The sequence below is a fragment of the Staurois parvus genome, unplaced genomic scaffold (assembly GCF_062004578.1).
Source record: "Staurois parvus isolate SC_StPar_1 unplaced genomic scaffold, SC_StPar_1.0 ptg000634l, whole genome shotgun sequence".
Taxonomy (NCBI): Eukaryota; Metazoa; Chordata; class Amphibia; order Anura; family Ranidae; genus Staurois; species Staurois parvus.
Window position 1 is genome coordinate 972,889 of NW_028318430.1, and position 17,163 is coordinate 990,051.

A 17,163-nucleotide genomic window follows, 5' to 3' on the forward strand; every position below is an offset into this window, starting at 1 on the left:
TCATTACTGATATACTGCATAGCACTAAACATTCCCTGACCTCCCGCAAGCTATATCGCTTTCACCTTTCTTCTATTAGATGACACATTTTTCATACAGAATAAGAATTTCCTCAAATTATTGCTCTGATATATGAAACCCTCTGGTATTTGCATACATTTCAATGTAGTTAAAGATGGTTTCTCTTAGTGCACAATTTTTTATTATTTCAGTAATTCATTTGAGAGGCAATTTTAATTGCGTAAAAGTTACCTGCTACTATGTTAGAAAGTCCATTCAGCCCACCTAAATTTGAATTTATAGACATTACTTATGATTCCCTGTGTGAAGATACACTATATTGCCAAAAGTATTGGGACACCCCTCCAAATCATTGGCTTCAGGTGTCCCAATCACCTCCATGGCCACATGTGCATAAAATCAAGCACCTAGGCATGCAGACTGCTTCTACAAACATTTGAATGGGTCGCTCTCAGGAGCTCAGCGAATTCAAGTGTGGTACTGTGATACAAGTAAAATTAAACAAATAATATCCGCGTTATATCTGATATAAGGCAACTGACACCATTGGGTAGCATAACAGACCTACATGAATGTGCATAAAAGTAAAAATGCAGCACCAATCAAACAAATCTGATTAAAACATTTGACAAAAAACAATTCAATGTTCAAGTAAAAGTGAAATAACAGTCCTTTATAATCAAAACTTACGGTGAAGAAAACTTGAAAGTAACAGTCCACCACCAAAACGTGCTCTTGCTTCCAATAAAGTGATTCAAAGGTCCGCCACCGTTTCCCTGTGGATTCAAAACTGACCAAAACTGATGACTGCCATTACAGCAACATAAACACCCCTGTGTCTTAACAGAAGTTCAATATATACACGCAAATGGCAAATAACTGCATCCACAGGTACCACTCTGTCTGGATGGGCTGTGGCAAAATCAAGCTCACAAGGAGCACATATGCCTCCAATAGTGTAGTATTTATTGTAAGATGTAAATGAAATACTCCAAATACATCAAAGTAACATAGCTGGCCACTGCCGAACTGGGATCGCACAGCGGCGTGCTGTCAGCACTGTAAACTCCTCCTTCCTGGTACTGTGATAGGTTGCCACCTATGCAATAAGTCCATCTGTGAAATTTCCTTGCTACTAAATATTCCACAGTCAACTGTTAGTGGTAATATAACAAAGTGGAAGCAACTGGGAACAGCAGCAACTCGGCCACGAAATGGTAGGCCACGTAAAATGAAGCGCACAGTGCGCAGACGTCGCCAACTGTCTGCAGAGTCAATAGCTAAAGACCTCCATACTTCGTGTGACCATCGCCAACTGTCTGCAGAGTCAATAGCTAAAGGCCTCCAAACTTCGTGTGACTTTCAGATTAGCACAATAACAGTGCATAGAGAGCTTCATGGAATGGGTTTCCTGCATCCAAGGCTTACATCACCAAGTGCAAAGGAAAGCGGCAGATGCAGAGGTGTAAAGCACGCCGCCACTGGACTCTAGAGCAGTGGAGACATGCTGGAGTGACGAATCATGCTTCTCTGTCTGGAAATCCGATGGACATGTCTGGGTTTGGCGGTTGCCAGGAGTTTGATACTTGCCTGACTGTATTGTGCCAAGTGTAGAGTTTGATGGAGGGGGGATTATGATGTGGGGTTGTTTTTCAGGGGTTGGGCTTGGCCCCTTCTTTCCAGTGAAGGGAACTCTTAAGGCATCAGCATACCAAGACATTTTGGACAATTTTATGCTCCCAAATTTGTGGGAACAGTTTGGGGATGATCCCTTCCTGTTCCAACATGACTGCGCACCAGTGCACAAAGCAAGGCCTATAAATATGGATGAGCGAGTTTGGGGTGGATGAACTTGACTGGCCTGCACAGAGTCCTGACCTCAACTCAATAGAACGCCTTTGGGATGAATTAGAGCGGAGACTGTGAGCCAGGCCTTCTCGTCTGATATCCGTGCCTGACCTCACAAATGCACTTCTGGAAGAATGGTCAAACATTCCCATAGACACACTTTTAAACCTTGTGGGCAGCCTTCTTAGAAGAGTTGAAGCTGTTATAGCTGCAAAGGGTGGGCCAACTCAATATTGAACCCTATGGACTAAGACTAAAGTTCTTGTGCATGTAAAGGCAGGCGTCCTAATACTTTTGGCAATATAGTGTATCTTTTATAGATCGCAGTGATGGGACTGCAGCCTCTGCCAGTCATTCTGTAGTGTGCAACATCTGTAAACTTCAACATAATGGCTGTCAGTTGCACACAGACACCAACTCCCTGTTGCATATGCGGGAATGTAACGGGTGAAAGTTGGCTTCAGCTTTCCACCTCAAATGCGTTTCACCCTTTTTGTGGTTTACTCAAAGACGCCTCTACGAGTAATCTATGTAAGCTATGAGATTCTGCCTTTTCTCGTACTGTATAGAGTTTGTGAGCTTGAAGAGCTGGGGGAGCTGTCTCCATGCTGGGAGAATCTTCGTAGGCAAATTGTAACTCAATATCAGACCATAATATTGACATACCAGGAGAATCTGACCAATCTCCATCAGTATAAAGGTAAGCTGGCTGAACTTGACCTCATTTTCTATATTACATACACATAACAATTCTTTGAAGGGTAACTTCCCACCGAAAAATCAGTACAAAAATTAAACATTATTCTAACATTATGAGAAATTCACTGGGCAGCTCTTTTGCTTGTATTTACAATCAATTTGTTTTCTATACAGAATACTGAATGTATTAGGTGTGGCCACTACATTATGGCACATAAAATGCATTCTCTCTGTTTTTTTTTTTTTTTTCCATCAAATTTAACACCTGAAATAAAACTGACTCGAAATGACTTTTTCTACAAACACCTTTTAGTTTTGTTTAAACAAAAGAAGAAAAAAAGGACGGGTAGAGAGAGCGCCACCGTGTGAGTGTAGCATTTATTAAAACTAATAAAAGTGAAAATTATTCGCTCACATATAAAAAGAGGATTCAAGCATGTCTTCAGAGCTATATGGCTGTGGAGCATATGAAATTAAAAAGCATATGTGGAGGATGGGTATAGGGTTAATATTCCCTCTGGTGGTAACATCCCTCAATATTTATATGAGACAACAGCACTTAGGGTTGGGGCTGTATTTGTACCTCCCGAGGTATAAAACAAGAACAAATACCAGTACATAAAAGCAATATTTTATTATTCACATATGTTAGTATCACAAATACAAATCATAAAATAACAATAAAATGAATGTCGCTTGGAATATAACTGTTCAGAAGATCCTAGTCTTAAATGGCTGACGCGTTTCACGAAAAAAACCGCTTCCTTAGGGCCTTGGATCGCATTTGTATAAAAAACTAGGACAAAATATATATAATTAATGACATCATATAACAGTCATAGCACTGTAAGCAATTACGTGACATAGTTAATATAATCAACCCCAATTGATAACCCGCTCTGAATTGCGAGGCAAAATCAGAAAGGTAACAGAGAACTATGTGGAGCATAGTGTACCTTTTAGTTTTGTTTATATAAAAGAGAAACATGCCGAAAGTGCAGAAGGATTCAAAGTATGGGTCATAGAGACTATCCTGAGCAATGTTATCAAGGCCAAGCACTATAATAAACTGTGTGAAAGGGAGACATGTTAGTTTTATACACACAATTCATTGTCCACTTCAGGCCTTAATGAAGAATTGGAGATCAACATAGTAATTTAAATTTTGGTTTATTTATATATTTCGGTGGTATATATTTTGTGTTTTTTCTAGTATGTCTCCTCTGGGATAATTTCAGCTGCCATGCCCGTAACTACATATCCATACTTTGTTTCCTTTTATGTGTGTGTACACATATCATATGTGTATATATGTGTGTGTGTGTGTGTGTGTGTGTGTGTATATGTATATATATATATATATACACACACACACACACACACACACACACACACACACACACACACACACACACACACACACACACACACACACACACACACACACACACACACACACACACACACACACACACACACACACACACACACACTTTTTTGGCTTTTAATATTCGTGTTTACACCTTTTATGTTTGCCAGTATGATTATTCTTTTTATAGAATTGCTTGTGTGGTATGATTACTCTTTCATCTGTAATGTTTGCTGGGGATTGTAGTTACACAGGGAGTTTGGCCGGCCACTCCTCCCTGGAGTGGTTGATTTAGATTGATTGATATTTTTATGGACTTCTACTGCTAATTTTCATTTATGTATTATGTACTTATGAACATTTTGGGGTAATGCTCCGTACACACAATGAGAATATCGGACGAACGATCGGCTGTTTTTTTTTCGTCTGCTAGTCTCACATCGAAAGTGAAAAGGTTACTAAAGATACAAAAATTCTTCTATGAAAGAAAAGAATTTTGAAAGTGATGTCATGTATTGCGTTGTATTTGTATTGTATTTTCAGACAACTGCTGCACTGATTAAACGAAAATCGTATGATCTGGTATCGTACGAGAAAAATTTTTGCGCTTGTCCCTTCAGATATTGTCGTACGAATTGTCGTGATCGGCTCTCAAAAGCTGTGTACTAACAATCCGATTATCGGATGATCGGTCCTCGTACGAAAATTTTCATACGATTTTCTTATAGTGTGTACGGGCATAAGGGAGCCTCATTGATCTTTTCCTTTTACATCAGGTTGAGTGCACATACAAACACCTAAATTATTTCTTTAAAGCAACATGACCACTTCTGTCACCTGGAAGATCTGTGTACAGAGGGGATGCTTGACACACTTATTGCCATTTGTTTGTTTGTTTTTTCTTTTTATAGCTTTCAAAGATCTTTCAGCTGTCTGTGAAAGGTGTATCTTGCATTTTTTTTTATACATTCTGTGCATTTTTTGCATGTTAAGCTTTCATTGTACCACCACATTGTCCAATTCTGATGTACATTTTTAGCTAGCCTTCTAAAATTATGCTACTATAGCGTCCCCCTGCTTTCTTGCAAAATGTTTTAGAGAAATGTCTGATTAATGCTTTGGGAATAGTGGAGCATTTCGAGAAATTGTTTTTATAGCAGAAAGGCCATTAAGAGATATATATACCCCCTAAAATTACTGGCTCCTTCAGCAGGCATTATATATAAAAGAGTGTTAGATACACTTTTCAACAGTGTGGAAAATCCTTCTTTCTGACCCATTGTAAGCCTTATAGTGAAACTGGCCATACACTGTAGGAGTTTGTCGGGCCTGAGCAACCAGTTGAAATCTGCTCAGTGGATGACCCTGTCAGCCACCTCTTGCCTGACATCCCTCTATTGAAAGAGCTTAGCAGAAAACTGTCAGTCGGAAAGCAGCTGCATCCAATTAGATGCAGCCACTGTTTGGGTATTTTTATAGCTGGCGGCTGTCAAAATGCAATAATTGCAGCTTGGATAAAAGAATGTTTTGGTTTTTTTTTGGGGGGGGGGGGTTTCCAGCCTGTGGGTTGTATAGCCAGTATTGGTCTGTTGTCTGTAAGATTCGCCTGCCAGTGAACGGGGGTGGGGGTTATTGATAATGCAATGCTAGTGGAGGCACCCATGAATGTAAATTATCAGATGTACTCCTGATGTCCACATGGGTTAATGAATGTATGCCTTGCCTGCAAGTAAATTACGTATCACCTGAACATGTTTAAAGTACTGTTTTCATGAATACCGCACCATGGAGACACTGGGGTTGATTTACCAAAACTTGAGTGCAGAATCGGGTACAGCTGTGCATGGTAGCCAATCAGCTTCTAACTTCAGCTTGTTCGATTAAGCTTTGACAATAAAATCTGGAAGCTGATTTCTATGCAAAGCTGCACCTGATTTTGCACTCTGGTTTTAGTAAATCAACCCCAATATATGCTTACTATTGTCCACAAAAGGAAGGAATCTAGATTTCTGTGGCGTCACAGTAAATGGGAATTCAATATGCTGAAACTTTCACAATTGTTATGTATTAGGGGCCTCAGTTCATGGGATTTATTAGTCCATCTTTGTGTTTCTCCCAGGTGTTTCTTTTAAAGCAAGCAGCTTAAAAGCAGATAAGAAATTAGAATTTGTTCCTACCAATTTACACATTCAAAGGATGAGGGTTCAAGATGAATCAACATCAGGTATGAAATATGTTAAAAATAATTGGAGTATTACTGACTCAGTCACTTGAAGCAACTAAAGTTGGCTATTTTTATATTACTTATCTACCAACAATTAAAATGATCTTGGGCTCTTTCATCCATTTTTGGTCTGGAAAACCTTTCTGTATTACTATGGTTTAAGCTACTGTCAAGTGAAGGTGCATTGCTGTGTGGAAGCTGCCTTGCCAGAGCTATAGAGCTTGCTAGACGTTTTCCTTCACCTGGCTGCAAGTACAAGTTTGAAAGTTCCAAGCACCTTTTTAAATGTGTGGTCTGGAGTTTTTAAAACAGAAGGTATTTACTTGTCATCACTTTTATCGCTGTCCAAAAACAAGGGGTCTATTGCTCATTTTAGGAAAGTGGGCTGAGACATAAAAATAAAATGTATAGACCAACTGTCTATCCAGAAGTGTGGTTTGCAGCACAGGCAAATATTATAGGACTTTTTGATCCCATCAAAGTATGTGTTAACTCTCTTTTTAGTATGTTTGGTTTCCAATTTCACAGTATACAGTTTTCTTGAAGCAAATCATGGTTTTAATCTGTAGCAAAGTTTCTACTCTAAAGATCCTGCCAGTAACAGCACTTCCTGTTGCAGGCTGACAACGCTAAGCCATGACCTATCTATTTGCAGCATTGTTATCAGATTGTCATTATGCTCCTTTGGCTATTCACAGACCTGGTAGACCAATGCCAGCTGAAGGAGTGAAAGCCCTGCTGCTACTTTAACAGGCAGCTGCGTAGCATTGCCAGCTTGCAGCAAGAAGGGTTGCTATTAGCATGATCTCTAGGTAGGAAACTTTGCAACAGATTCACAAAATGATTTGCTTATGAAAACTGTTTACAGTGAAGCATCATACCAAACATACAGAAAAATAGATTTAGGTGTTATTTACACATTACATACACCTGTATGGTTATGCTTTCACATTGACTTCCAAACCCCTACTCCATAGAAGCCATGGTTTCCTTAAGCTGGGTACACACTGAGTTTTTTTGTTAAATCAGTGAGTTGAACATAAAAAAAACTGACTGATTGCCGTAGCAACACAAGAGATGTTGGTGTGCCGGTCTCCCCTGCTGTTCTGTGAATTCTGGTTGGTGGTCAGAATTCACAGATCAGCTCTCACAGCCATTGGCTATTTAGTGAAGGAAACAGATAATCTTGAGTCATTTTTCAGAATCGGTCAACATTCAAGGTGTGATTGGCCCTGTCAGTAGCACCCGGCTCGACAAAAGTCTATTTAAAAAATCAGCTGAGCCAGGCGGAAAATTATTGGATGAACAGTAACTGCATGCTATCATATGCAGGCACTGTTCAGTTATTCAGGCAGCCACAAGTGTCATGGCTGATTAAAGACGGGTGGCAGTGGAGATTCCCCCATCCATGCTGTTTAGCGAAGATAGGGGAATCATTTGGTTTCTCTTGTTCGTTCCATGGGCCTGATGGAGAGAAATCTAACCCATGTATGGCTAGTCTTTGTCAACATTGAGTAGTGTGGATTGCCACCTATATTAAATGGGTGTATCTTTTTTTTACACTGGCCAAGAAAATCTGATTTATGACTCTGTTTACACCAGATGGAGTTGTATGTGTTTTTTTAAATACAATACAAACTTATATGCAGTACAAATGAATGTATTTCAAGGAGCCTAGTTTTCACCATTGTGCTTATATGAGTGTACAGCATACTGCCTTTTTATTCGCACATAAATGCACATAAACATACTGGAACACACATAAATGCTCCACAAGTAAATATAAATACAACTCTGTTTAATGGCAAAAAGCATAACAAAATCATGTAAATACACACTGGACATAGAGATTGTGGTGTAAACGAGCCCTAAGGGATTTGGTAATACAATAGCCTCTTTAGCTTCTTGCTGTGTTTTCATATTTCAAATAAATGTGTTAATAAGAAAGGTCCTTTATCATGATAATCTACAGATCAAAACTATGATATAGTGACAATAGGAGCACCAGCTGCCCATTGTCAAGGATTTAAATCTGGGGGGTTACGGAAGATTTTGCACAAGTTTGAAGAAGCAAAAAAAAAGTAAGTTGAATTTTGTATCATCTTTCTTAGTGTTATTATTATTATAAACATTATTTTTATTGTTGTATGTATACTTTATATTCCTGTTTTTAGTTCAACAAAATCCTTTTAGGTTTAGAGCTTGCTTAAAGTGTAGGGCTTTTCTTTTTTTTTCCTGCCATTTGCCATTAACACACCTCATGTGTTAAACTAAAGCCCTTTTGCACGGGCCTTGGGTTTATATACACTTTAAAGTGAATGTAATGGCCAGCTATAATAACCTAGGAGATCCACCTATCTATAGTGATTTACGGGTTTTCTCATTAAGATTTCAAGTTAAAATGTTACTAAACTCAGGACCCTGCATTCACTATATCTGGTCTCCCACCGTACACAGAATATGGAAGTGCAATTATTTTAGTAAATATAAACTGCTAAATACCTTTTCTAATCAGCAGTATATAGCATTCTTGTGACCTATCAGTGTCCATCCAAGTACTAGTTAAAGCTTGTAGGAGGAGTTTTCATTCTTTCCTGATTGTCCTATTAGACTGCACACTTGACCCTTTGTCTGGACGGCACTGATTGATCCTGTGCTGATCACATGCACTCTCCCAAGAAAATAAAACTCAGGAGATGGATTGGGGACAGTGGAAGAAGAGGAGGATCAGAGAAGTCAGGATCAAACATCCTTTTTACACAATGCAAAGGATTAACCCCTTATTATTTTAGTAAATATAAACTGCTAAATACCTTTTCTCATCAGCAGTATATAGCAGTCTTGATACTTCTATCAATGTCCAGCTGAGCACTGGTTAAAGCTTGTAGGTGGAGTTTTCATTCTCCTCTGACTGTCCTATGAGGCTGCATTACCCCTGACCCTCTTTCTGGTCAGTTCTGACTAGCTCTGTACTGATCACATGCAACCCCCCCCCCCCCAAAAAAAAAAAAACAACCTATAGCAATACACACCACACTGAACATGTGCAGAGTGTCTCCTAGGGCTCTGTAATATCAGCAAATGGCTTGGGGACAGTGGAAAAAAGGGAGGAACAGAGAAGACAGGATCAAACAGCCTTTTTACACAATGCAGATGATTAACCCCTTCAGTTCCACAATGAGTATAACAAGCCTTCTTTACTGCATATACAGACTGATTTTACTGTTGTGGGTTTAGTAACACTTTAAGCATTTAGCATGAATCCGTTTGGACAGCATAGGGTAGTATGTGGGGACATTTTCAATTCAGTATGTAAGACCCAATACACAAGACAGTCATTGGAGACTTTATTGTTTCTAACAAATGTGCAGATTAGCAGTCATTGTCTAAGAAAGACTTATGAGTCAAGACAGCTAACAAATGTATGTAAGATCCAGTACACTAGACATAAAAACTAGGCGTTGACACCAATACTTCTTAAGGCCAATGTGCAGATTAGAATTCCTTTTCTGAAAACAAGTTATGAGTTCAGAAGGTCAAGAAATACTGATACTGCTCTGTTACAGTGTCATATACAGCTACAAAGTTGAATACATATTGTATTGCTTCCTATAATCATTACTTGCTGTTAATTATTGCTTGAAAATCCATTTTTGGCGTTATACTAACCCTCTCAGTTGCTGCCTTTGCTTGGCATTGAGACACTTTAAGGGATTTTCTGGAAAACTGGAAATGTGTTCAGGAAATCTTAATATAGTAACTGGAAGGGGTTACCACCTCCTGCAACTTATGGTTTTATTGGAAAGTAAAGCTGTCAACACAGATTTGTCTTGGCAGCGGTGAACTCTAGTACTGCAGTATGACTATAAATACAGTGTTTGAGAGACCACGGTATTGTATTACTCACACTATTTTTTTTAAATTGGTACTGGGAGATGGGTACACCTCCATGTTACAAAAAATCCATTTTTCTTTTAAATCACTCTTAAAGAAATCTAATATATTCTATTTTCTTTTAAGTTTTACATATCTTTACATGCTTTTAAAAAAAGCAAGGACTTGGTGACAATATTTTGCTAACTTCCTTTTTTAAATTAGTTGTTATCTAATTTTGCATTTTGTTTCTTGGTTCCTTATAGCAGTTATGAGGAAAGTTGGTGAGTTGGTTTTGCAGTACCCATTAAATCATACGTGTTCATGCTTTTTGTAATACTAGTTTCTTGTGATTTGATTTGGTCGAGTATGGGTTGTCATCACTGCTTTTTTGCATCTTTCATTTAGACATCACTTTGTAGGCCTGTTGCCTATTTTAGCATGGACGGAGTTCAATATTTCGGCACCGCTTCACTTCACAGCTACATGTAGATGCATAATCGTGTATGCTTTTTTTGTGTTCTTGTAGAAGGCCCGTTTTTACTTTCAAGCATGTTTCTGTCATGCCAATATTTAGTTGTTATCCTCTTCTATAAAAGGTTTGAAATATTTGCAATAATGAGATTAGTGCAATTTATCTCAAATTGTGTCAGAAGTAAAAAAAAATGTTTACCACATGTTTGAATTGCTTAGTCTGTTTCCAGTAGGCCAGTAATCTGGGAAACAAGATTTTTATGATCATGAATTTTGTAAAACCTTAAATGAAAATAATATTTGTGTAAGAATTGGGACTAACATGAACCCAAATAGGAAAAAAACAGATTAAATTGTTTGGAACCAAGCTATCAGGTTTCAAACAATCTGACATTTTGTTTTTTGTTTTTTTTGCATGTTGATGATAATGCAAGGAGGTTATAGCAATATTACTCCAATCATGTAAAGCAAATGCTGATTGCTACTATATTCTGCCAGCATTGTTATTTCAAACTGAGAAAACCTCCTAAATGTCCATGTAAGACAAAAGTTACTAAGTACTGCTGAACAAATTCATTTACTTATAAATCAGTTCTGGGAATGCTGGATTATTCCCTTTGATTTTTGTATGAGTGCATTAAAGAATGGATTAAATGTTTATTCTGCCTACTCACTTGTGACATAGATGCTGTAGTCCATCCATGCCATATAGTCCTATGTTTGCTCCATCCCTCTTGTTGGGTGATAGTATTTATGTATTATCATGTTAAAGAAGAATTCTGTTGGACACCACTACAGGTGAAACTCAAAAAATTAGAATATCGTGCAAAAGTTCATTTATTTCAGTAATGCAACTTAAAAGGTGAAACTAATATATGAGATAGACTCATTACATGCAAAGCAAGATAGTTCAAGCCGTGATTTGTCATAATTGTGATGATTATGGTTTACAGCTCATGAAAACCCCAAATCCACAATCTCAGAAAATTAGAATATTACATGCAATCAATAAAACAAGGATTGTACATAGAACAATATCGGACCTCTGAAAAGTATAAGCATGCATATGTACTCAGTACTTGGTTTGGGCCCCTTTTGCAGCAATTACTGCCTCAATGCGGTGTGGCATGGAAGCTATCAGCCTGTGGCACTGCTGAGGTGTTATGGAAGACCAGGATGCTTCAATAGCGGCCTTCAGCTCTTCTGCATTGTTCGATCTCTTGTCTCTCATCTTTCTCTTGGCAATGCCCCATAGATTCTCTATGGGGTTCAGGTCAGGCGAGTTTGCTGGCCAATCAAGCACAGTAATCCCACGGTCATTGAACCAGGTTTTGGTGGTTTTGGCAGTGTGGGCAGGTGCCAAGTCCTACTGGAAAATGAAGTCAGCATCCCCATAAAGCTCGTCTGCGGAAGGAAGCATGAAGTGCTCCAAAATTTCCTGGTAGACGGCTACACTGACCCTGGACTTAATGAAGCACAGTGGACCAACACCAGCAGATGACATGGCTTCCCAAATCAACACAGACTGTGGAAACTTCACACTGGACTTCAAGCATCTTGCAGTGTGTGCCTCTCCATTCTTCCTCCATACTCTGGGTCCTTGGTTTCCAAATGAGATGCAAAAGTTGCTCTCATCAGAAAAGAGGACTTTTCTTTAGCCCAGGTAAGACGCTTCTGATGTTGTTTGTTGTTCAGGAGCAGCTTGACAAGAGGAATATGACATTTGAAGCCCATGTCCAGGATCCGTCTGTGTGTGGTGGCTCTTGATGCACTGACTCCAGCCTCAGTCCACTCCTTGTGAAAGTCCCTAACACTTTTGAATGGCCTTTTCCTGACAATCCTCTCCAGGCTGCGGTCATCCCTGCTGCTTGTGCACCTTTTTCTTCCACACTTTTCCCTTCCACATAACTTTCTATTAATGTGCTTTGATACAGTACTTTGGGAACATCCAACTTCTTTTGCAATTACCTTTTGAGGCTTTCCCTCCTTATGGAGGGTGTCAATGATGGTTTTCTGCACAACTGTCAGGTCAGCAGTCTTTCCCATGATTGTGATTCCTACTGAACCAGACTGAGAGACCATTTAAAGGCTCAGGAACCCTTTGCAGGTGTTATGGCTTAATTAGCTGATTAGAGTGGGACACTTTGAGCCTAGAATATTGCACCTTTTCACAATATTCTAATTTTCTGAGATTGTGGATTTGGGGTTTTCATGAGCTGTAAGCCATAATCATCACAATTATGACAAATCACGGCTTGAACTATCTTGCTTTGCATGTAATGAGTCTATCCCATATATTAGTTTCATCTTTTAAGTTGCATTACTGAAATAAATGAACTTTTGCACAATATTCAAATTTTTCGAGTTTCACCTGTATATCTAAAGTGGTTACATTAAAACTCCAGTAGTATTTCAGAAAACCAACAATTTATTCTGTGAAAGCAGCAGTTATACAGTAGACATATAGACAAATTCGGATATGAGTTAAAACCTTCTCCGCATGATATAGCTGTAAGTGGTGGAGGAAGGGGGTGTTTATTGGCCGATCAGGCTCCTGGATTATACAAATGCTCCCCCATACCTTAATATACTAGATATTTTCAAGAGCTCTCTAGTTAAGAACTGAATGGAGTGTGGGGAAAGTGGGTGGAAGGGAGAGAGGACATACAGAAAGAACCTGTCACTTTGCCATGAATGCATGAATTAATTTACTGAATCTCTTCAAAGTTTACCTGTCACAACTCTGAACTCATTATAAAAAGATGTATATGAAGACTACCACATGAAAGAATTTTCTATCCAGGTTTAGTAATGTAATGGGGAGTAACCACACTGGCCAGAATTTACAAGAGAAGTTGAGAATTGCTTAAAATTACAGCTGCCAATGCTTCTAGATCAGTTGTTTGTTGAATGTAAGCTGAGTTTATGATGGAAAAAATGCTAAATTAGAGATTAAAGGGGTCGTGACATATTATTTATTTGAAATGCCAAAAATCGGCATTCTTGTTGCAGGTTAAAATCTGTACATCATTAATTTATATATACAGTCAGGTCCATAAATATTGGGACATCGACACAATTCTAACATTTTTCGCATTGTGGTGGTGTATAGAGCCAAAAATGTTAGAATTGTGTTGATGTCCCAATATTTATGGACCTGACTGTATATATAGTTATTCCAGCAACAAATTAGGACACAGATTTAGCATATATGATAAACTTCAACAAAGATTCACCTTTTTATGTTTTCCTAAAAAAAAAGACTAAGCATTCTCTTGGGTGTTCATTTAAAGTGAAAACGAACACAGGTACTGTCAGGCACTGGTCAGGTTCAATCTGATCCCTGTGTCCTTGTAGAGTATATTAGATCTCAGGCTTTGACTTGTAAAAGGATTCTTGACTGCTGCCTAGAGATGCGAAGGCCTGAGAAAAAAAAACTGAAAAATTGGAAATAAAAACTAGTGTTTTTTCCATTTTTTTTTTTTTCCAAAGCCATTTTTTTTCCTGAAAAAATGAAAAGAGCAAAAGGAGTGTGGAATGTGTTCTTTTACAATGATAAATATCTATGACATGATATTCAAACTATATAACACGAAAACCTTAATGAAAGGTTTCTGAGACTTTATGTAAAGTGTTAAATTATTGCAACTTCTCTCAGCTGAAGACTAGCAAATCCTGGAATACAATTTAAGTAACACTTAACATTTCAGTGCAGGTCTCGCACAAGAGAAATATGCATTTATGTCACTAGGGACACTGCAGTCACTCCGTCTTGTACCTCCTACAGTTGGGCAATTGTTGGGATATAGTAGATAATAGGTCTCCAAACTGCGGCCCTGGGGCCAGATGCGGCCCTTTGCTGGCATATATCTGGCCCTTGAGGCATTATTCCTCCCTCTGCAAGCAACACTGTGGCATAGTTTCTCCCACTGACATCGACAATGGGGCACTATTCCTCCTATTGGCAACAATGATGGGGCACTATTCCTTTTATTGACAACAATGATGGGGCACTACTCTCCCATTGATACCAACGATGGGGCACTAATCCTTTCATTGATACCAACAATGGGGCACTATTCCTCCCATTGACACCAATGATGGGTCACTACTTCTCCCATTGACACCAGTGATGGGGCACTATTCCACCATTGATACCTACAATGGGGCACTATTCCTTTCATTGATACTAAAGATAGGGCACTATTCCTCCTGTTGATAATAACGATGGGGCACCATTCCTCCCGTTGATACGAACGATGGGGCACCATTTCTCCCGTTGATGCGAACGATGGGGCACCATTCCTCCCGTTGATGCGAACGATGGGGCACCATTCCTCCCGTTGATGCGAACGATGGGGCACCATTCCTCCCGTTGATGCGAACGATGGGGCACCATTCCTCCCGTTGATGCGAACGATGGGGCACCATTCCTCCCGTTGATGCGAACGATGGGGCACTATCCCTCCCTCTAATACCAATGATGGGGCATTGTTTACTCCCACTGACGCTAGGACATTTTCTTCTCCCACTGGTCATAGTCTGGCCCCCCTAAAGTTTGAAGGACAGTAAATTGGCCCTTTGTTTAGAAAGTTTGGACCCCTGCAGTAGATGATAGTTTCTGTCCTCCTCTCAGGCCTTAATTGACAAGTAAAGGTACATTTATCTGACAAATATTTTTATACCTTTAATTGATTCCTATTAATGTTAATGTTCTCCACAACCACAGCATAACTTTTGCCTATAGTCTGGTCAGCAAACTGGTTTTTCTTTGGCTCCTCCCAGTAAAATGGTGAGACCAACATCTAGCGTTTGAAAACATTTGCACGGTGCAATTTCTGCTGAACGCAAAGGAACAAGGATGACAAAACATATCATGGCATGCCAGAGGTGCCCTAAACACATTGAAAAATACTTTGTGGAATTAAATAAGGACCAGAATGAAAGTGTGAATAGCTTTTCCCGCCAGAGTTCTCATTCCAGAAACACTCTTTTTGCTGCTTCTTGATCATCACAAGTTTTAAAAGGCTTGTTTAGCTGTACTCTTATTTCAAGCATAATAGTTTTCTATATACTGTGTTTCATGTTCCCAGACTTTGTAAAACTACTCCACACTGAATTTATTTTTCATTTTTTTTCAAAAACTTCAGGTTTTTTTTCTGGGAAAAAAAAAACAGGGAAAAAAACATTTTTTTCCCACATGGCTTTAAAATTTCTGAAAATGTTATATCTCTACTCCTGGCCAAGTTTAGATTCTTGCCCCACCTAGTGTTATGCCCCACCTTATGAAATGCTGGAACTTTGGTGGGCAATAAAGGCTCTGGAATTTAGGAGGTAATTGACAGGGGGGAGGCTTAGGGCCCTGAACGAGTGTGGATCATAGGCACCAGCAGAATCTTTAAGCACATCAGCACTGTTGCTGCCTAGCAATGTTTTAGTACAGGTAAGTTTGACTTTTAATATTTTAAAGGTGTTTTCCTTTTCACATCTTCCGATCTCAGTGGGAATTAAAATAGGGATGTCTGTGCCATGTGAAGCCCATCTAACAGGAGCATGATATTCATCCACTCAGTGTGATCTGTGTATAACAAGCCTGCCTTGATGCATTCACTTTGTCCTTTCATGTGTGTTTCACATGTGTGAATACATGAGTTACCTGTTCCATGGTTAATAAAGGAATTCATTTTATTATATTGACTATATTTGTTTTTTTGCAGTACTTCAGCGTGCCCCCAGTCTATTGTTTACATACCACAGGACATTATTCGAGCGAAGGAGATCATTGCACACATCAATACTCTGAAGACACAAGTCAGTTATTATGCAGAGAGGCTTTCCAGAGCAGCCAAAGACCGATCAGCCAGTGGCATTGAGCGGACACTGACGATTTTGGCAGATAAGGTGTGTGTCTCCTTATAAATGTAGTTATGTTTATAACACAGATGCTAGTTAACTGAACCTGTATATGCAACCGAATACTTAAACTCAGGTTGAAGCCCTCCATTGCCTTTGCTCAAGTAGCCAGATAATGCTTCTTGGAGCACAAAGGGGAACCACCCTTATTTTAATATTACCTATCTATTCCATTTCTCAAGAGGGGCTTTATTTGAATATAGACGTGAAACCATGTCATATTAATCACATTGTTACTTGGTATACATTTTACATTTAAAGCTGTTCATCCATTTGTGTGCACTTATCTGAAATATTAAATTAAACAATGTATAAAAAGTCACATTGAGGGTCCATATATTTGCTATAGATTGAAAAGCAGCCTTTGTGTGTTTGCTGTTTCTGCAAGTTTTCATGAATATCCAACTTTTTAAGCATAATCAATTGTCAGCAAGAGGGGTAGTGACATGACCACTCAGAGAATGGCAAAACAAAAGAAGCTTTACAGGATCAGTTGTTGGAAATGGTGTGTGGGCCCATGTAGTAAGGTTACTTTTGCCCAGTGTTGGATCATCTCCTTCTCAAAATGAGCAATATAATTCTGCATCAGCTGGGACTGGAGGCGCAGAGCTGCACAATTTATCATTTTTTACCCTACAGTGCCTTGAAAAAGTATTCATGCCCCTTGAAATTTTCCACATTTTATCATGTTACAACCAAAACCATAAATATATTTTATTGGGATTTTATATGATAGACCAAC

The 17,163-nt window shown here is 38.9% G+C and overlaps 1 protein-coding gene across 8 annotated transcripts in view; it reads left to right on the top strand.

The window, feature by feature from the left end:
- INPP4A (inositol polyphosphate-4-phosphatase type I A) overlaps positions 1–17,163 on the top strand; it is a 173,627-nt gene that overhangs the window by 97,514 nt on the left and 58,950 nt on the right. For 6 of the 8 annotated variants that reach the window (XM_089693465.1, XM_089693462.1, XM_089693466.1 and 3 more), the window contains exons 11-15: positions 2,439–2,569; positions 6,057–6,161; positions 8,134–8,242; positions 10,301–10,318; positions 16,226–16,409. In XM_089693465.1, coding sequence (XP_089549591.1) covers positions 2,439–2,569; positions 6,057–6,161; positions 8,134–8,242; positions 10,301–10,318; positions 16,226–16,409 — 547 coding nt within the window. The remainder of the gene's footprint in view (positions 1–2,438; positions 2,570–6,056; positions 6,162–8,133; positions 8,243–10,300; positions 10,319–16,225; positions 16,410–17,163) is intronic. The other 2 variants (XM_089693464.1, XM_089693469.1) reach the window with 1 other exon arrangement.